This window comes from Harpia harpyja, chromosome 4 (assembly GCF_026419915.1).
Source record: "Harpia harpyja isolate bHarHar1 chromosome 4, bHarHar1 primary haplotype, whole genome shotgun sequence".
Lineage (NCBI taxonomy): Eukaryota > Metazoa > Chordata > Aves > Accipitriformes > Accipitridae > Harpia > Harpia harpyja.
In genome coordinates, this window is record NC_068943.1 from 53,346,710 (window position 1) to 53,362,505 (window position 15,796).

At 40.2% G+C, this 15,796-nt stretch overlaps 1 protein-coding gene across 2 annotated transcripts in view; it reads left to right on the forward strand.

The window, feature by feature from the left end:
* Nucleotides 1-15,796, forward strand: part of PLCB1 (phospholipase C beta 1) — a 420,728-nt gene that overhangs the window by 5,355 nt on the left and 399,577 nt on the right. For both annotated transcript variants that reach the window (XM_052784065.1, XM_052784066.1), the window contains exon 2: nucleotides 7,123-7,200. In XM_052784065.1, coding sequence (XP_052640025.1) covers nucleotides 7,123-7,200 — 78 coding nt within the window. The remainder of the gene's footprint in view (nucleotides 1-7,122; nucleotides 7,201-15,796) is intronic.

Below are 15,796 nucleotides of genomic sequence, written 5' to 3' on the forward strand. Positions count from 1 at the left end.
ACAAGATCTGGAATTATCAGAAGTGATTTTAAGATGTTGTTGCTCAGGTAACTTTTTTTTTTCCCCTGCCTTTTTTTTTTTAAACACTGCATAAGTCTGTCACTACGGTACATTACTGAGGCCATGAAAAATGAACAACCATTGTTCTCGGCATATAAAACTGAAACAATAAACTGAAAAGAGTTTATTTTTTTCTGAATGTTTTCAGTCTGAAGGGAAGTTAGTCCAACATTCTAGAGTTTTTGTTGTTCTTTTCTTTCTTTGTTGCTAATCTTTATGTAGTAGACAAGTATCAGCTCTGTGCTATATAAAAATGTTATATCTAAATGAGTAGAAGTTGTGGTTTTGGTCTTTTGCAACATAGGAGCGTAGTCAGATTGAGTTTAAAATTTCTCAGTAGTTAACATTTAGTAAAGGGGAAAGCCTGAACTTGATTATTGGAAAGCTCTTGCTAACTTTAGCTTGGTGGGGGGAGAAGATTTGGATCTGCTGCAAAATGGTTAGATGCCTGCCTTGGAAGATCTGGTGAAGACTTTGCATGGTTAAGTTGCAGATAACCTCTGTGGTGGTGTTGTGTCTGAGCCCTTTGGAGTGCTGGTGGATACTAGGGAAACTGAAAACCAGAAAACAACTCTTAAGTAAATGAGGAATTCTTTGTGAAAGGGAAGCTAACAGTGAATTTAAGTTGTGCACTGTATGCTTTCTTCACTTGAATGTTTGAATGCTCAAGGCCTTTTTTTTTAACAAAGACTGTAGTGAAATAGTTAACTAATCATTGTAGAGTCTTTTATCTATTATAAAGTAAATGCTTCAGAAGCAGTTTTTAGTTTATTTTCACAAGATCCATTAGATGACAGAATGTGTTCTCAATTGTACTGTTTTAGGTCCAAAAGGAGTCCAACATAAAAAAACTACCGATTTTTAATCTGTGATTAGATACCTTGGACCTAGTTTTCAGACTGCATAGCACCATATAGTCAGATGTTGAGAATGCCTCCCCAGTGACTTCAGATGAATTTGGGCTCAGCATCTCTGAAAATTAGAAAATGAAATGTGGAAATACAATTCCAGTATTCCTTCAAAAACAGAATACAGCATTTACATCTGTGAACAGACTGGTTTAAATGATTTGCTGAGCATCACATAAGAACACTCTGGCAGAGATAAGATCTTCCTGGTTGGCATTTGGCTACTTTTGCTATAAAGTTTTCCCTTTATTCCTTCTTTCTTGACCGCATACTTTGCAACATCTACAACAAATGAGGACTCATGCAGACAAATCAAGACTACATGCAGTAAGGCTATAATAAGCCCAAGAGTATGGACATCCTGAGAAATGAGACAGGGTAGTCTGCTTCTGAGAAACAAATCCTGCTCAAGGTAGCTCTTTTAAACTTGCAGGAAGTTAAGTCTTTAATTAGCAGAATGGTGACTTCTGTCCTGTGGTGCCATCACCAAAGTTTCTCCAGGGTTTAACCACTGTAATAGTGAAGAAGATTTTCCTGCATGTTCCTATTGAACAAGTGCGATTTCATTTTATGGGTCCTGTAGACTCAATTCCAGTTTTGATTTTTTTTGTCCTGCTTCCTCCAGCACTCATTTCACCTTCTCCAACATTTCCTTCTTGCAGTCTGTTCCTTTCCACGGCAGATTTGGTTCTTCTGCCCTCAGTAAAAGAGGGCATCTTTACCCTTCTGGATTATTTCAGGGGTTCATCGCAAAACCGGGGGATGCGTACTCTCTCCCTCTCACTCATAGTTCAGCTGTCAGCCTGAAGAAATTCATAGTGCTAATTGTTTGGGTAATCCTGCGTAGTTCCAGTCTGAGCACACCCAGTGTATTGTGGAATTTAACAGCTAATATATCTGCTGACCATGTATAAACTGTGGGTTTGCTATCCCTTCTCCTTTGCTCCTTCTCTGCTCCTCCAAGCGTGTAATCCCTCTGGCTTGTGGGGTGGTGAGAAAACTCTTTGAAGGGACGCTCCCCGCACCTCTCCGGCAGTCTTACACCCTTGCTCAACCAGAGTTCAAGCCCTTTCGCCAAAGTGAAAGAGAAGTTGCAGAATATTTTGCCTTTGCCAGAAACAATCTGTATTTCTTAGCTTTGTGTTTGGAAGTAGTTTGGCAGAAATTTTCCAGGAGAAGGTGCAAGCAAATGAAATAATGATGTGTGTAAAAAGTTTTCTGGTTCTATTTGGGGATGTTCGATGTCTCTAAAAATCTGAGGCAAAATGAGGAAACAACGGTCTGGCTTAATAAGGCTTTGCTGTGAGCCCCATCTATTGGAAGAGCTGAAGATAAAGGCTGGTCTGCTTTTCTTTTTAAAATCTGTTGATGTGAATTTTGACTGCAACTGTTTCTAAGAAACATCGTCATTATCTGTATATGATTTATTGAAACACGTACTCATCTGACTCATGGTCTTTCTGGTTGACAAGGTACATGTAGATTTTCATTCCTGTGTAGGTACTTTTAAGATCCATTAGGAGCTTTTCATCTGTGGTGGGATTGACCCGATACTTGCATTGCAGGCACACTACTCCCAGCCTGTGATGTCCTCTGATCATTTTAACATTGACCTGTGCTCAGCACAAAACACAGCAGCAATACTGTTACTCTGTTGCCTTAATACATACTGAGTAAAGTGCAGGGAGTTTTGGGAGCAAGGGCCAAAGCCTGGGATGTAGGTGGCAGAGTGGAGCACCCTTATGTAGCCTCGTGTATCTTCAGGTTTTACCAGTGACAGTTGAGGAGTAGGGTAGAAGGCTCCATCCCTTGTGGCTGGATGCACAGCCTGGTCATGGGGGTGCTCTGAGGATTAGGAAGCATGGGTGTACAGTCAGAAAGGAACTAAACCAAGGTTTCCCCCCTCTTCACTGTTTGGTTTTGTATGATAGTTTTTATTGGTCAGTAATATTAAAATGGAGGTGGCACTTTTTGCTTGCAGATGTTAGATGTAGTCTAGGGGACCCACACTTAAAATCAGACCTTGAAAGGGTTACCTGGCAGGCACTTAAATATGGATTTGTCCATTAATCTTCTATGCCAGTGTTCTGCTGTGCCTGGTTGGTAAAGATCCCAAAGTTCTCTGTGCCACTTTGTGGGCATAAATTTGAAGCCTCTTTGTTTAAAAGTTTAAAATAAAGAATATTGCTAATGCAGGATCTGAGGTTGTACAGCCAGTTAGGAGGCAACTTAATGGAATAAGTACAGAACAACCACGTTACTCATTTGAGGCTGTGAAATTGGAGGAAAGTAGATAATTGGCCCTAAGTCAACAAATAAAAAGGTGGGGGTCTTTTAAAGGTGAAATTAGAAGCCCTTTAGAAGAATTATTCACTTAAGTTTAGACTGGTGTGATATGCAGGACACTGGGACTGCCAGGTTAGGGCCACACTAAGTCTTTCTATTCAAGGAATTTGCAATAGCAATCTGTTGGAAACCAAGCCACTGCTTGGCACAAGCACCCATGGGTGGCATGTAAAAGGCCTGATAACCCACAATCATTTGCATCATTGACTGGGACACTCTGCCTTTCTCTTCTTCTTCTCTCCTTTCTGGTCATGTCTGATTTTTGCCTTGGTCACCTCCTCTTGCTTCTTTTCTTACATACTTGGAAGTGTCCCAAGAATCTGGGGCTCCTACCCAAAGGGCTGCTTGCTTTGTTGACATCCAGAGGATTGTAAGAGCTATGCCCCTACTAGACATTTAAATACATGTTAATTTCCAAACCTGTCAGCTTTAGAGATGCACAACACTGACATCCCCCCCCCCCCCCCCCTTTTATTCTCATGTTCTGGATCTGAGTGGGTTAGGGAAGAAATGAACATCTGCTCCCTATTTGTTTGTCCTTCAAGTTTTGTTTGTTTGGGTTGTTTTCCCTTTATCTGTTGTGTCCTGCCTGTTACCACCTCCTTCAGAGTTGTGCATGGTTGGTAAATCTGTTCGGGGGAGTTACGAGATAGGTCAGCTCTTTGGGTGAGGAAATTGAATTAATGGACTTCAGGATGCTCTCGTGAATGACTGCAGGTGTGTCTTCTGGGTAATAAATCACAGTTATTCCTATATACTACAATAGTTTTTGTAAATAAAGGTACCAGACAATTGTCATTTGAAACGTTTCTATTTCGGAGCCTTGAACTGCTGCTTTTCTTGAATGTATACTGTATGAAGGGTTTTTATGTATCTTTTTGATTGTTGCCTGCTTTTGCAAGCCCTGATTGCAGAGCAGTATAAAAGCAACAGACCTGTTCCACGTGACAAAGGACTCCGCATTAACGTGGAGCAGGGAGAAGGACTTGCAGAGCTGACTAGAGAGGTTTATTTCTGTTCCTCTACACCCAGAACTAAGGAGTGTGGCTTTTGGTGGCCGGGACTTGTAAGAGTTATAATTAGCTTGTAGAATATATAAAACATGCACATGACTTTTATTGCTGCTGTTAACTGTGTGGAACAGTTCCTAAGACACATGTTACACAGTTACATGTACAAAGTTATTCTCAGATCCTATGTTTGTATACAGCGTGACAGTGTGGGGTTCTTGTATTGATCAGCATGTTAATTGTGCTATACTTAATGTCAGAGTAGTATAGTTAATTCAGCAGAGGCTTTTTTCTGATTTAAAAAAACAAACAAACAAGCGACTTCCTGGACCACAGAGGGTCTTAAATTAAGACTTGTCATTACCCCTGTCATGATGAGGTTTTCTTTATGTCACCTAATAGATATTGAAGGCTCTTTCCCCTCATCCTCCACTTTTTTGAGTCTAATTATAGTCAACATTTTATAACCCGCATCTACAAAAGTATTACTTTGGTAGCTGTATGTCTCCAGCACAGGCAAATCCAAACAGCTTTTGGGTTGAAGCAACTGATCTGAAATGATTAACCAGCAAAATTGATTAATCCTAGACATAATTGCTTCATGCCTGTCTGTTTCCCATCACTTCCTTCTCCCCCCCCCCCAAGTTGTGTATATCTCATCCAAAGGCAGAAGCACACTTAGTCTTTTTCTTTCTTCATTTTACATATTTACACACAGGCTGCATGGCACATAATGAAATAAGCTAAAAAAGGAGAGTTGTGTCTCCAGAGCAGGTTTTTTTTTTCTCTTTTTGAATGGCAGAGGTTTAAGAACGCTTTTGTAGGAGCTTGCAGATACAGACAGCCAGTCAACATCTCTTCAGGGCCTGGCATATTTTAAAAATAAATATACCTGTTGCACTCGAACAGTATCCAACTCTCAGGTGTACAAGATGCTAGAAACTATGGAGAAACAGGGAAGAAAAAAGATAGTACAAATTCTGTATGTCTGTTCTCTTAGGGGAAGTGCATACAATGCTGTTTTCTTGTAATGAGGAAAAGAGAGGTCAGTGGTGCTTTGAACGAGCTCTGATCCCGGCTGGGACATTCCCATAGCACTGCCTGGCATTGGTACAGCCGCACTTGTTCCCAGCCTCTGAAAGCTCACGTGGCACCCATTTGGGTGTCAGTGTACCTGTGGCACAATTAATCCACAACCTGGATCTTCCAGTTATAAAGATAACTTTTACACTCATTTATGGGTTCCATCTTGTATTTCTTCTTAGTGTAGAACTTACTCTTCTGTTTATATTTCTCTTGTGCTGAGATAAAAATATGCTTCATGCTTGACTCCATTTTATTCTTTTACTTATTCCCCTGCAGGCTTCTGACTGGTGCTGGGCCTGTCACTTAGCTTCTTTGGGTCTTGTTTTTTCTAGTTGTAAACCAGGAATAATTCGACTTCCCTGTTTCATGAATGCCCATTGCTGGGAGTTCGGTACTCCATCACAAAGGACTGTACTGGTGGCATAATATAGACAAGTGTTATCTTATTGCATTGGAAATTGCACTTGCATAAGTTAGTTTTTACTTATTTATGATAATGTCACTTCCATCAACTTTATTTGCATTTAAACACCCCCCCCCCTTAAATATGTTTGATTTAAATTTGAACCTATTAGAGCCCATTTTTTCCTTCAAGGAATATAGACTGACCTCACATATTGCTGCTTTGGAAATAGGTGAATGCTAAAGCTTTAAAATATCTGTAACACTTCAACAGAAATATACATCCTTTTTGAGGAGGAATTGTGAGTTTAGCCTGGGTTCCTGTGGAGATAAGGCTTAGGCAGTTTTTCTGTCTGCTTGTCTTCTTACTCCTTTCTGTGCTCCCTCTGTAACTTTTAAATCCAGTTTGGCAAACAGGTAGAGGTCTCAAGACAACAGCATTTTTAGAGATGTCATGAAAAATAGTAGAGGAAAGAGAGGAGAAAACCTATTACGACCAGGCTGCACTGATGTCAATCATTGTTAGGCACCAGGGAATCCTGATGGGTGAGAGATGTAATGAATGCCCACCTGCAGAAAAGGCTTCACTTAAAGCTTGTATCTCCTGAGTCAGGTACCTGCTGTCAGTCAGAAGACACGAATATGTAGGTAACCAGGCTGCCTTACTTATAGTACTTAAAAATGTGCTTAGTTTTAAATGACCTGAGCTATGGATGTTACCAGAGTAGACAGGTTTTCAACTGATTTGGAGGTGGGGTAGAATATATATATTCCCATTACTAAAATCTTCATAGTTTGATTGTAGAAAAACCAGAAAAGTACTAATGGATAGTAACTGACAAAAGTCATAATGTAGTGGATGTTATTCCAGGTTTTCTAGGCAAATTCAGTCTTTGTATGTTAAAGTAAAGCTTATAGGCATTTAGCTTTTGTCTGTATCTGAAGGTTAATTTGGATCAAGGTGGGCAGTGCACTTCTGATAACTATAGTACTTTACTGTGTGGGCTCTAGTTTGACTGTGTTATGTCTCTTTAACTTCATCTACTTTCAGCTTTTCTGGAGTAACTCCATGTGTTGATGAGTCTGGAGTTCTTTAGTGCTGTCTTCTCAGTAATGGAAATAAGTTATGTCAGAAAAATGGAGATTAGGCAGGTGATACTTAATTCTTTTAGTGACATCTCGCTAGTGATACCTTCAGGGTAATTTCTAGATGTTGCAGTTCATTAATATGGGTGGCAAAGTAGCTAGTGCATAACTATGTGTTCTGTGTGCTGACATGGATTTTTTTGTTTGTCCTTTTTTTCTTTCAGGACTCCACTGTTGTGACTCCAATTATTCTCAGAACAGATCCACAGGGATTTTTCTTTTACTGGACAGATCAAAATAAGGTAAGAGAAAAGCTTCTTGTCCCAGAATGGTTCTTTCTGCTTTCTGTGGTATGACGGGCAGGAATCAGGAGGCTTTGCATGCCAGTTCTGGCACAGCAGACAAGCGTTACATCAGCGTATGTTCCTCTGCTCTTCTGGGAAGCAAATACAACAGGCCTGTGGCTCATCCCTGGTGCACAGAATGTGGAGAGATGGATGGAAGGCTTGGTAATTTTCAGCCATGTTAATGATCTGATGGCCAGCAATGTGTGTAATTGTCCTGGTTTACAGGCAAGGATCCATTTGCGATGCTGTGGTGGTTCATAGCTGGCTTGTGGTTTCTCACTGAGGATTTGGGCTGTGGTGCATGGCAGACCCAGAATTCCCAGAGGCCAGAGCTCCCTTTGAATTCTTCCTCCTGAACTGCCGCGTGCTCCCTGGCCATGCCTGGTGAGCCACGTCACTAAGTTCTTACTAATCCTCGCTGGACACTTACTTTCTTTTAAAAACATTCCAGTATGCTTAGATCGCTATTATGGCTGGGGAGCTGTTGGGAAAGCTCATGGCCTGATTCATCACTGTGTTACTCCAGTTTCACATCCATGTCATCCCTTGAAATCAGCCCTGTCATGTTTCCAGCTGTTGGAGACTGTGGAGCTGCACCAGGGTGAAAGGGTATCAGTACCCTGAGCAGTTTCTTTCATATACCGTATCAGACATATAATAGGAAATGATTGTTGCCATTGTTATAGCAAAATACTGTATCAAAACTAGGAACTGAATGAGTTCCTCCTCTTTTTTTTTTACAGATGAATTTTCAAGTACTTACGAAATAAGTACTTGTACCAGTTCCCTGTTGAAAATGGTGTTAGAACTTGGTAGTGCTTGAGCTTTGGCTTTGTGTTGGAGTATATGCCAAAATGACTAAATACATACTTGTAGTATTCTGGCTGTGAAAACCTGGTTTACCAGTTGTGTAGCTGTTTTTCAGGAGTTTCTGTTGATTTTATGTTTAGATACCAGTGCAAAAATTGCTTGAGGAGGTAGCAACCATTAAAAGTGCAGACTGAACAGGCAACTTGCTATTACGTTAGATCATATTTATCTTCCTATGTTTGCTTTTTAGAGGAGATCGAGCACAGTTTTGAGTCAGTGTAATTGGAAGTCATATCATGGAGTTATAATAAAAATCTTGTCTTTGCTTGTGCTTGTACAAGGTTATGGTGGGTAATAGCAAGTTCATCTGTTGACAGTCCAGAGTTGTTAAATTACTGCCCAAAGAAGCAAAGTGAATGCCCTCAGAATTTGAAGGCTATGTCTGATTTATGCCAGCCCAGTACCTATGCCAGAACTCAGTGCAGTCTTCTGTTTTGTTCCTTTCCTTGCATAAACTAATTGTGTAAGCTGAAAAATAACAGTGAACTTTGTAATAATAAATGGAAACCCAGAGTTGATTGGAGAGTTTATTTCACTTTTAGTATATTTGGCACTAAGACCTCCTTCAGTTTCCTACTGTTGTCTGTAAAAACAATGTCTTGAAGCAATTCTGCGAAGAATAGCTATTTATAGAATTGTTGTTCTCGTATTCATGAAAAAAATGTATTTATAATGCTCAGAGCATTTTTTAAAAGGTTGGGTATTTGTACAAGAGACGTAAGTGTCAGTTTGATTTTTAAACTTGCAAATCAAGCCTCTGTAAAGGGCAACAAGAGGGATTTTTTTCTGGTTAATAATTCATGACAACTAGGTGAAGCTTGTTTCTAAATCCCATCCTAGCAGTGTCTATTTAAAGTAAGTAAATATATTTCTGTTGGGGTGCTGATAGTGCAAGAACCAGGAAGGAAATGCCACTTCCTGCTTTTGCAGAGAATGGTTGGGTTTATGTTTATTGTGAAATTACAAATATATTGAAAAAGGAGGTTATATAGGAAATTATCTTCATTTCCTTCTCTTTGTGTAAAGTGATCCTGTGATGACAGTGGAACTACGTGAAGAAATAATACCAGAGCAATACAATCTCTATGTGATCACTTTCTCTTTTTTTCCCCTAGTTATTATTTTTTAAGCAATTGCTTTTGTCCTAACCAGGGCCTGTTTTTCTCTGCATATGGAAGGATAGGCCTTGCTAAACAAAGTGGTGAACTGAAGCCTGCCTGCTAGCATCCTTGGTCAGATGCATTTTACTGGGAACTGACCAGAAACAGGTGTGGAGATGAGGAATGAGTAGCAGTCATCTTTCTAGCCATTTGACTGTCCTGTTTCCAGACACTGTGCAAAGCAGTAAATTACTGCCTGGATAATGGTATGGCTTTTAAATTAGGAATCTGGCTCCTTTGGTTGCTGTTGCCTTATCAGTAAAGTTACACAAAAATTATGTGAGTCACTGTGGGGGGGGAACCAAAAGAAACACTCCCTTGTGCTAAATTTTTATTTAGCTTAGGGAACTGGTGTTTGTAGCTCTTCTGGCTTTAACTTGTTGGCTGATTGAGCTGCTTCTTGCGTTGTTTTCCTGTTACCTTCCTTTTCTGTTTCTTCTCTGTTGCAGAGAAAGGAAAATAATATGTAGTGCCTGCTGTCTAGCAGTGTATCTGGACAGTCTTTCGGGTTGCTCTTTGTGCAGTCAGAGCTCAACGTTCCTGGTGAAGATGCATGTTCAGTGCAGCCCTCTGTCAGTGTCACTGACCCCATCCTGTAGTTCTCCATGAATCAGCAATCCCTCCAGGGTTTGCAGCCCAGTTGGTGAGTCTGGATAATGCTGGAGTCAAACAGGTGATGGGTCAAAAAGGCTGCCTACAAAGTCATTCTTACCAAGAAGTTATATATATCTGACCGGTGTAGACTCTTAACTTGCTGTCCCCTGTATCTTTCTGACAAGAAAGTTAGTAGCAAATTTCATAGTTTGCTTGCAGGAGCCATATGCTCTGAATAAATCATCCTAGGTCTGTAGTTTCAGCCTCATGAAGATCCATGCCACTTGCATTACACCACACGTGAAAGACTGTAAGGATGGCCATTCTTGTGGTATGAGATACCAGTGGCGGCCAGGCCTAGTGGAGCCATCTTCTCATCATTTACTTCTAAGAGCAGGAACAGAACTTGGAAAGAAGGCAAGCTGAAGAGGGAGAGAGCCCCCAGAAGCCTGCTTTGCAGCAGAATGGCCATCTGACAACTTACAGGCAAGACAAACAGTAAACTAATTGCTCAAGACTCCTTCAATGCAAAATAAGTATCCATGTGCCTTGCTTGTTTCTTCATGACTGTGTGTGATTTGACCATTTAATTATGTTTGGGCTGGCTCTGATGTGTCCTGCCCAGTACCCAGGACCAGCACAACTGCTTTTGGATGTTAAAAAAAGCCGTATTAAAAAGTGGGTGATGAGACTTCTCTGTTTGAATGACTATCAGCAGAGTAAACAGTAGTCTAGGATGAAAACGCATACAGGTTCTTCTGACCACGTGCCATTCCTCTTTGAATTTTATGTGCTCAGTTCACTGCCCATCCTAGTATGGTAATAGCTGCAATGAAGGTCTGTTAAGCAAGTTCATTTAAGCTCTGATCTTACAATTTGGTAATAATAATGTGGTATCCTGCAGTTTGACACACTGTGTATTTGCATATTTAAGTATATTTTGCTGTCATGAGTAAAGATAATCCTCCAAAATAGTCATACATAGCATTTTGCTATTTCCTGATAACAACAAGGAAATTTAAAACCTTTTGTTTTAAACAGATGGCAGGACAGCTTTCTGATTTTAATTGTATTTTTCAGTACAAAATTCTTTTGTTGGTGAAGGTTCTGGAATATTTGCTTCATCTGTCTGCAGAGTGCTGGCTGATTTCGTATTATTACTTGAATGATTCTCATCATGGGTTTTAAAAAAGAAAAATTAATTAATGTGACAAGCTAGCGTCTGTTACATATCTTATTGTTTCTGTAATGTTCCTTAACTATAGCAAACCCAAGCAATATTCATTGCATTGTCGTATTTTTATGACCTGACTAAAACATATCTCAGTTCCTTGCTACTTTTTTAAAAAATGGAATGCCGTTTCTTCTATTTTTTCTTATTCTGGTCATAAGCATTGAAAAAAAAGATAAATTAAAACTCGACCAGGTGAAGAGAAAGTCTACTAGAATAAAAAGGAGTGATAATAAAAAGCATTTCTTGGGAGATGAGAAGAGGCTGGAGGTGTTTGGTTTAGCCTAGCTAGCAAAGCCAAGCCAGAGAAAGACTGTGATTTCTGTCTATGCATAAAGATATCAACAGAAGCATAGGCAGAGTAGGAGAAGAAATATATATTGTCAGACAGTTTGTGCATTATAATTCTTGCATCCTTTAGCTGGAAGTTATGTTATACAACCAAATGGATGTTAGGAGAATAGACTTAACCATTGACTCAGTGCAGTTTTGACACTGCCTGAGAAAAGCAGTAAAGGAAGAAAGCAACTAATTGTTTTTATGGTAGAGCCATTTAGTTTTTAAAAGTCTGAGGATGGTATAATATGCTGTCCTCTTCATCTCACTAGCATGTGCTGATTTATTCCTCTTTATTTTTAAAGCTAGGTAACAACACTGACGTGGCAGCATGCTGAAAACACAGCGGATGCAGACCCAGTTTCATCCAATGCACCATGAAAAGATATCAGCTAACAGTCCGTGTCATGAAACTAAATATAAGTGTCCCGTCCCAGGGAGTCAACAGCGATTTCTAAAGCCTTCTGCAGAAACGCTGTTGTAAACAGATGATGATCCCATTTGTCCAAAGGAAGTTTGTGTTGAGAAACTACTGCAAGTGCTGAGGTGATACTTACCCCATAGGAGGGGATGTATGGCTGAAGCTTCCCTCCTCTGCTGGTTGCAATTAGAGCAGTAGCACAGCCCAATCAAATGGTTCAGCAAGGAGTCCCTGCTTCAGTGGCTAGCTTGCACAATTCATACCTCAAGCCTTTAAGTGTATTTGGGAGAAGGTGGGGTGATGAGACCACAGCAGTACAGAAGTACTTACAGACAGCTATTTCTTCCAGCTCTGGCTTGCTCAGACTGACAGGCTGAGGATATCTAAAGGCAGAGACACTCAATCTGTACAGCTTTTTAGTAATGATAGTTTTGCAGTTTTCAAGGGAAGGAGCGGGGGTAGTTTCTCCTCTTACAGGGATAGGCCTGTTTTTATGCGTGAACACTGCTGACAGAACTGGTGCTAATATGCTGTAGCTCAGCCACAGAATATGAGCTTGCTACAAGAGCCTGTAGCAATAATACTGTACCTTGAGCTGGAGCTTTCTCATTTCATGAGACTCCATGAAGTGTTTCCTTATGATAAAAGAGGAGAGGATTTTTCTGACCTGGAAGGTCCTTTCCCCTTTTGTGTCCGGAGGTGATCATAAGTTTCCTTGGGCCTGAAAGCCCAACACAAACTGCAGAGCAAATGTGTCAAGTGGAGCCTGAAGGCTGTAGGTGCGATTCTGTAGCACTAGGCTTGGCTTCAGCATGTTTGTAAATTCTGTGGCAATCCCATTGCCCTCATCCAAGTGAAAGATGATGTGGCATTTTTCCAGCTGCTGGGGATTTTGGCTGTGTTATTTAAGAGAGTTCTTTTGTGTCTGTTTTGAATCAGGGCTTTGAAACAATTGGGTCAATATTTGTACTGCCCTGTGGGTCAAAGATATTTTCATTACATCTGTATAGGTTTTACAGTACATTTGACAAGCACACAATAAAGGCTGAAGTTAATATATCAATATTTAAAATATACCTAATAATTTAAGGAGAAGAATGTAATATTTAATAGTACTAGGTTTAAAAATACCTGCTCCAAACCCCAACTGTTTGGCTTAATTTCTTCAAGAGCAAGGTTACTCAGTGATGCATCTCACTGCTGAAAACATCCAAGAAGTGCATCATTAAACATGTATTCATGCTTCTCTTTCTGGCATGGAAAGAGGAGGGGGGGAGCTAAATAACTAGACCCTTTGAAGAACTGAGATTGTAAATATCATTAATTGAATGAGAGAAGACGGTGCATGTCTCTCCGCATAAGGGATTATTTTAACATGTACAATGAAAAACTCACTCTTCCTCATTCTTTTAGTATCTCTAGCATTTCAGCAGTCAACCTCTCTTATTGTTAATTCTGTTTGATAATGAATATTGAATACATGGGCCTCTATCACACAGTTTGTCATACAAATGGATTTGCCTTTGCTTTAGCTGCAAAACACAGGAGTCGGAATGACTTAGATCCATGTACCACATTGGCATTCTACCAGGCACTGAACAATTTTTATGTATATTTAGGTCTTTATGTAGTGGGGTTTTTTTATTTATCAGTACCAAATTCTGTATTAAATGACTTGTGTTCTCAGTGTTCTAGTACTTGTGGTGCTTCTTCATGCACTTCTGTAAAAACTTTATGTATAATCTACATAATGCACATTGTCTAGTGTCAAACTGGCATGAATGGAAATGATACCAAAACTAGTAAAGTTTCTTACCAGAAAGACCCTTTTGATATCGGATTATAATCCTTTCCTACTGAAGTGGAAGTTAAATTCATTCCATGAAAGGCATTGCTCAAGACTTGCTCCATGTGGCACTATTCCTTTATCCATTTACTGCATGTGTGAACTAAGCACAAAGCTACAGGTGGATTGCCTCTGATTTTTGAGGGCAAGGGTCACTCACTATATTTCAGTTGGAAATTCAAGGAGCGGGGGGTTTCAGGCTCTTGAAGGTGGAGGAGTTCCTGTGGAGGTGATGCTAGTCTTTTGGCACAATTAGATGGAGTTAGGTTGGTATCTGTTTTTCAAAACAAGTCAGTCATGTGCTGGAAGAGGTGACACAGAATAGTTTTCACTGGAAATCTGGATGAGGACTTCCCTGGGACAAGGAGTTGTCGTGACGTCAGGTTTTGCCTCTCAGTGACTCTGGAAATTGCGAGTGAACCTGAAGCAGCTAGTAAAATAATAGTGGTGGCACAGTAAAAAATCGTAAAGGTGAGTTCTTCCTCCAGTGAAGATGCAGTTATGCGATATGCAGTATAAAAGTCAACTTGTCAAAAGTAGAGAAGCTAACTAATCTGTAACAGGAGTTTTCAGCTTGGGGGTCCTGACACTAGCTTGGAGGAGCTGAGGGTAAAAAGTATTCAAAGGTTGAGCTTCTACCTCTGATAGCAGCCAAAGCAGTAATCCTGGAAAGTGCACCTGCATGCATTTGCTTTCTCTTTAATATAGAAATAACTCCTAACGTATATCTCTAAAGGCAGTACCTAGGAATTCAGAAATAATAGAAAACAGTACATGAGCTAACACCCATACTGATGGAAACTGTGTTGCCAGTGCCTTTTTCGGTGAAGAACACTGTCTCCTTGCTGGGTTATACTACAGATATTGTTGTATTTTGATGTCAGGAAAATTTCTAGCTCAACAGTTAACGCAGTATGGGAGTCAGCCTAGCAACAGTTCACGGTCTCCTGGAAGTTGCAGCTTGTGTTTTTTCACAACTACTTAAAAATCGGCATGTGAGCGGAATAAAAGAAGATGGGGAGAGTGGTAGGGGATTGCAACAGATAGTGAAACTGGGAGGAAATATTTCATGGAGGTCAACTTCCCATCAGACTGCTGATTTAATTTTTAAAAGGAAATCTCTCAGCTTTCAAAACATGGAAATTGTTCAAGGCCCATTAGGGAAATGGTACTACATCAAACACAGAAGATGTCTAATAAGCATTTCCCGATCTCCCTTATTGTTGTGAGGGAGGCAGGAACAGAAAATGAGTTTTGGGTTTAATCCACAACATAGGTCCAGTTTCTGAAATGAGGAAGCCAAAGAATTTCAAAAAGGGAGGATGACTCTGGAGTCAGCCAAATTTAGGTACTACTGAATTCTCAGTTACTGAGAACAGTTCTAACATATTCTGTGGTATGCAGGAATATTATCCTTGCTGTCTAATTCAAAGTGGGTTGTGACTTTCCTATAAAGATGAGATTGTAGGTTGTCTTTGTTTGGATGGGCTGAGACTTGGTAAGCTTTGGCTGTAGCTAGCTGTAAATGTTACAAAAAAATGGGAAACAGTTTTTGTGCAGGAGACCTTTATGATCTGGCTGCTGCAAACTGTTTTATTGCTACAATTTTCAGCTTAAATAGTGAAGAAAACTTCTGGCCAAGTCGACTAGCATACACTAAAGTGACTTTAGTGAGTCTCTGTCAAGCTTTCAAATGCTATGTGATGTAAATAAGAATTTTCTTACAATTTGTCTCTCATCAGGTCATAATATCATTTAATGCAGCAGTAGATATTTGGCCTTAACTAACAGCAATGTATGCTTTTAGGAGACAGCTGGGAGTCAGAGCACCTGGGTACTTGCCTCTTCCTGGTCATGATTTGCCATAGTTCAGCAATGCTGCTCTGCCTCCCTGTGCCTGTTTCCCCTTTTACCCTGACTTTGTCTATTCAGTAAGCCCTCTGTGAGTAGGGATGCAGCAGGGGCAGCCTGTTACAGCCTAATTAGCAGCTGGCACAGCATGGTTCCAACCTACTGCAGTATGTGTGCTTTGGTATTGGAGATGTTAATGTCTTCTAGCTGAGAAGGGCTTGTGGTAAACGGAGACGATGGTG